Source organism: Cupressus sempervirens, chromosome 2 (assembly GCF_028749045.1).
Source record: "Cupressus sempervirens isolate cs-2001-9-10 chromosome 2, ASM2874904v1, whole genome shotgun sequence".
In the NCBI taxonomy this organism is placed as follows: domain Eukaryota; kingdom Viridiplantae; phylum Streptophyta; class Pinopsida; order Cupressales; family Cupressaceae; genus Cupressus; species Cupressus sempervirens.
In genome coordinates, this window is record NC_143119.1 from 390,230,000 (window position 1) to 390,234,228 (window position 4,229).

The 4,229-nt window shown below is 33.7% G+C and overlaps 1 protein-coding gene across 1 annotated transcript; it reads right to left on the reverse strand.

The window, feature by feature from the left end:
* Nucleotides 1-2,034: 2,034 nt before the first annotated feature.
* Nucleotides 2,035-3,068, reverse strand: LOC149572773 (uncharacterized). Its single transcript, XM_089815879.1, has 2 exons — nucleotides 2,721-3,068; nucleotides 2,035-2,625 (listed from the first exon to the last, which is right to left on the reverse strand). The coding sequence occupies exons 1-2, from the start codon at nucleotides 3,066-3,068 to the stop codon at nucleotides 2,035-2,037; spliced, it is 939 nt and encodes a 312-aa protein (XP_089672005.1).
* Nucleotides 3,069-4,229: the final 1,161 nt, after the last annotated feature.

Here is a 4,229-nt window from a genome sequence, read left to right on the forward strand (position 1 = left end):
TGAATACACAATAATATACTTGTCAAATTAGTAAAATTTACTCATTTCATAAGTTCGGTAAAATTATTTTTTAAAACATTTTTTAAATGAATAGATATAAACACAAAAAATGTTATACACAATAATATACTCGTCAAATTAGTAAAATTTGATCATTTCATAAGTTCGTAAAAGATTTAGTCTCCATGATCATAAGTTCTTTACAACAAAATGGTCATTTCATTAGTAAAATTACAATCACCATCACCAATAGTGTGTTTATAAATATTAGAATAGAATTAAGTCTACGTTGAAATGTGATTTCAGCTTTCGCCATGGAACCAATCTCCCTAGCAGATGTCTCTCGCACAATGCACAACTTGTAATCTTTCCTTTCTTCTTGTGTAGATTTTGATGTGGTTGATGTAGATGAGTCATCTTTGACCCACTCAAAGAAATTGCAGCCATTTCTTTTATTTGGACAACACAAAAACTTACGCCCAGGATTTTTCTCTGTATGTGACATTTTCATTGCTACAGGTCCAGCACCACATCGACACATTGAAGAAGTTGTCAAATCCATTGACCTATATAAATAATGAACAAACATAATGAGAAATTACTACAAAAGTGTAAAATATATTTTGATATTTGTATTCAATGGATTATGTTGTGACTTCTCAGTCCAATCTTGCTAGCGTTGCAAATACCTTGTGACTTACAACTTTTGACACATGATTATTAGTTTTGTAAAATAATATCCATGGCATGCTCATTTAAACTTACAATGTTCTAAAAATAAAAAGGAGCAAATTTTTAGTTTTATGAATGTATAAAGAACCTGTGAACTCAGATTTATAATCCTAATCTATAGACAGTGAAGACATACACATTTACATTTGTAATCACAACTCACAATCTGCCTATGACTATCTATAATCAATATAAAGTTAAAGCAATTGAAATGAGTAGATATGTAACTTTTCCCAACTCATACACAATTAAGCAGCATAATAAGAGAGGCTATATCCCAAAACAATAAAATTGATTACATTCATAAAAGATAGAACTGAACCTTTAATATCCTAAATGAGATTCCAACAGCTCTAGAGTTTTTAGTATTGTACCAACCTATTTGAGCTCAATTTGATGACAAATGTAATAAAGGATTATGTAATATTACAACTTTGGCTTCATTGCAATCATATCCCATACTCATGTTACGATGTATCATATCCAAAGTGTCATGTACAGGCAACAGTTCATTGTAGAAACATATCTGATACATCCTAATATGCTAGGATGTATCTGGATACAACCCACAACTTACTAACACACCCTAAACTCAACATAAACAAGAGAAGAAGTTTCTTTCTACACTACTTGATTTGCTATTGCCTTTTTTGCTGGTTGAAAAGCATGTGGGAGTGCTTTGCCATGTGGCTAAAGAGTGTTTTATCATCACTACATCACAGGTAATAGCTGGACAAGTATGTAGCAGCATCTTGTAGTATTTGGACCTAAATTTCATATTTTTGAGTGTTTAATGTGGAAGTACAGCTTCAAGTATTCACCATGAATACAAATTTAAGTGCATACAGCTAAATAGAAAATGTGCATACAACTGAATAGAGAAGTGCATACAACAACAATATGAGTTATTTTGTACATAACAGTAGTGCAGATTACTGAATAAAACAATGCATACAACAACAATATAAGTTATTTTATACATAACAACACTGCATACAGCAATACATCACAACTAGGGGAATACAAACAACATTTACGAGTAATCCATAAAACATAATTCAAGCATTACTTATTAGTAAAACAGTGCCACTGAAGTTGAAGCAAATAGAGAAAAGATTGAGAATATAGATCTTCACAAGTTTGAACCACTCAACAATATCATTATATCCGTAAACATAGAAACAACTATTGCAAGTAATGCATAAAATATAAGCTATCAGGATTACACATATGGCTTCAAAAAGATATTAAGTTCACAAATAGTCTCAAAAATATTTTTAAGTTCATAAAGATTGTAACATATTATAGAGCTCCTCCAAACTTATATCTAATGTACGCTTCCCTCTCCTCTTCAGTCATCCCTACGTATGCCCAGGCTTTTGTAGGTTCAGATGTAAAAAATTCATATGCTACAATCATGGTCTCTTGAGTAATTCTGGGCATGGCCTTAAGGGCAGCATATGCACTTGACATATCATGCTTCTCTTCTCTTTTATCAACATTTATACTATGACCTTTAGTCATGCCTCGATCTATATTTTGGATGCTCTCGCATATGACATCCAAACAATTAGCCATGCTTGGCTTCTTCCTCTTTTGCCTCCTTGCTGTTGGCATAGAAGGATTTGGTCTTACAGATGTAGTATAATTGTTTGATTGAAGGTTCTCTTCTTCAAACTCATTAGTATTGAAGCCCCCATCCATAGGCTTATTGAAGCCCCCATCATCATCAAGATCAACAGCCTCTTCAAATAGTTGCCCCTCTTCTTCGGTCTCAATAGTTGTTGCTGCTGCATTTCCTTCAGCTATGTCGTTCCCAAAAATGATTGCTAACTCATTGAAGTAGAAGAACGGTTGCCTTTTGTACACTCTAGCATTTTTGAAGCAACTCCTCTACATGATGGAAAAATTAAAGAATTAGATGTCTTTCATTACAATTGACTGAGAGATAATTTACTGATATTAAAATATTATCTACAAAACATTACCTTCAGCAACTCGTCCCACACACTATCCTCGGCATCGACACATTGAGTCGTCTCGTTCCAAGCGAAACCACTCATGTTCCGTAGCTCTTTCATAATTCTAAAACCTTGTTTCCATGTCTTTAACTTGTTTTTAAAGTTGTCCTTTGCAAGATTCATATGCATATCTTCATTGAATTTCTTTTGTATTGCTGTCCAAGCTTCTTTCTTAAAGCCCCCATCACCTTTTCTTCCTAATTGAATCTGCTCAAAAAGTAAATCAAGAAATTTTCGTTCCATCTCTCTTGCCCACACCACTTTGGCATTTTTAGCCAAAGTAGCAACCGCAGTCACATGTACCTCCTCATTCATTCTTGTTAAAAGATTGGTGATTGACATTTTACAACTATCAATGGGTAGCTGTAGAACTTCCAAAAACCAATCAATATATAACATAACTCTTTTACCAACAATCACATCGAATATAATGGTTGACATAACAAAATGATTATACAATACTACACTATGATATGTCAGTAGTATAAAAGGGTATCTAGTAATAATACAACCACATTGCTACACTTGCAAGTTAGCTTAAATGCAAAAAAATTAGTAAACAAGTTAATTACAGCAGCAACTCCAGTAACAAAGAACAACAAGGAGACTTCCCATATAGCAATTACACATTTCCCATTAATTCAAGATTGGATTTTAATGGAGTTGGGTTTCTAAATTTGCCTAACAAACACACTACAGTTTTCTACTAGACAGGGTCTCGCCTCATTCACCTTCAGTTTAACTTGGCAGGGATTCGCCATCACATTTCACTACATTAATAGTGAATCGAGGAAGATGATAGGGATCACTGTATAGTTTGTTTTTCTCAAGTCTGAGAGAAAGGATTCTGGAGATTACTGGTTGGAGATGGAACTTCCAAACAAAATAAGGTATCTTTCTCAGGAAGTAAGAAAAGCAGGTAACCCCCATTGAGATGTGATTATTTGCAGACAAAGCTAAGGTCTCTCTGGTAGACAATAGCTGGTATTATAATAAACAAAACATCTGCTCTGTTGCATTAAAAGAACTCAAAGAAGCCTTTTACTGCTAACTTGAAAAAAGTGCAGATAAGGGAATATGAATGGAAGATGCATACATATTTTTAACATTAAAGTTAGTAATTGAGATTTGCGAGATTAAATATGGTACTATAGATGCCAACTGCTGTGACCTATGGTTTTTGGTGATTGGAATAACAATAAGCTCTTTAATTGATAAAGTTGAGGACTTCTTAATTGATAAAGTTGAGAAGATTGGGTATTGCTTTGGAGAAGCCTAAGTAAAACAGCGAAGAGTGCCAGAGTGGTGCTATTACACAGTTTCTGTGAGGTAGCTATGTGGCCACTACAATGGGCTATTCTGCTACCGTACAAGTAGTAATAACAGAGTATGGATATCATGTCAAATATAGTAAATCTTGGCTTCATGTCACCTTGACACAATTTAGTGTGTTCCTCATTTAACTTGAGTTTTTAA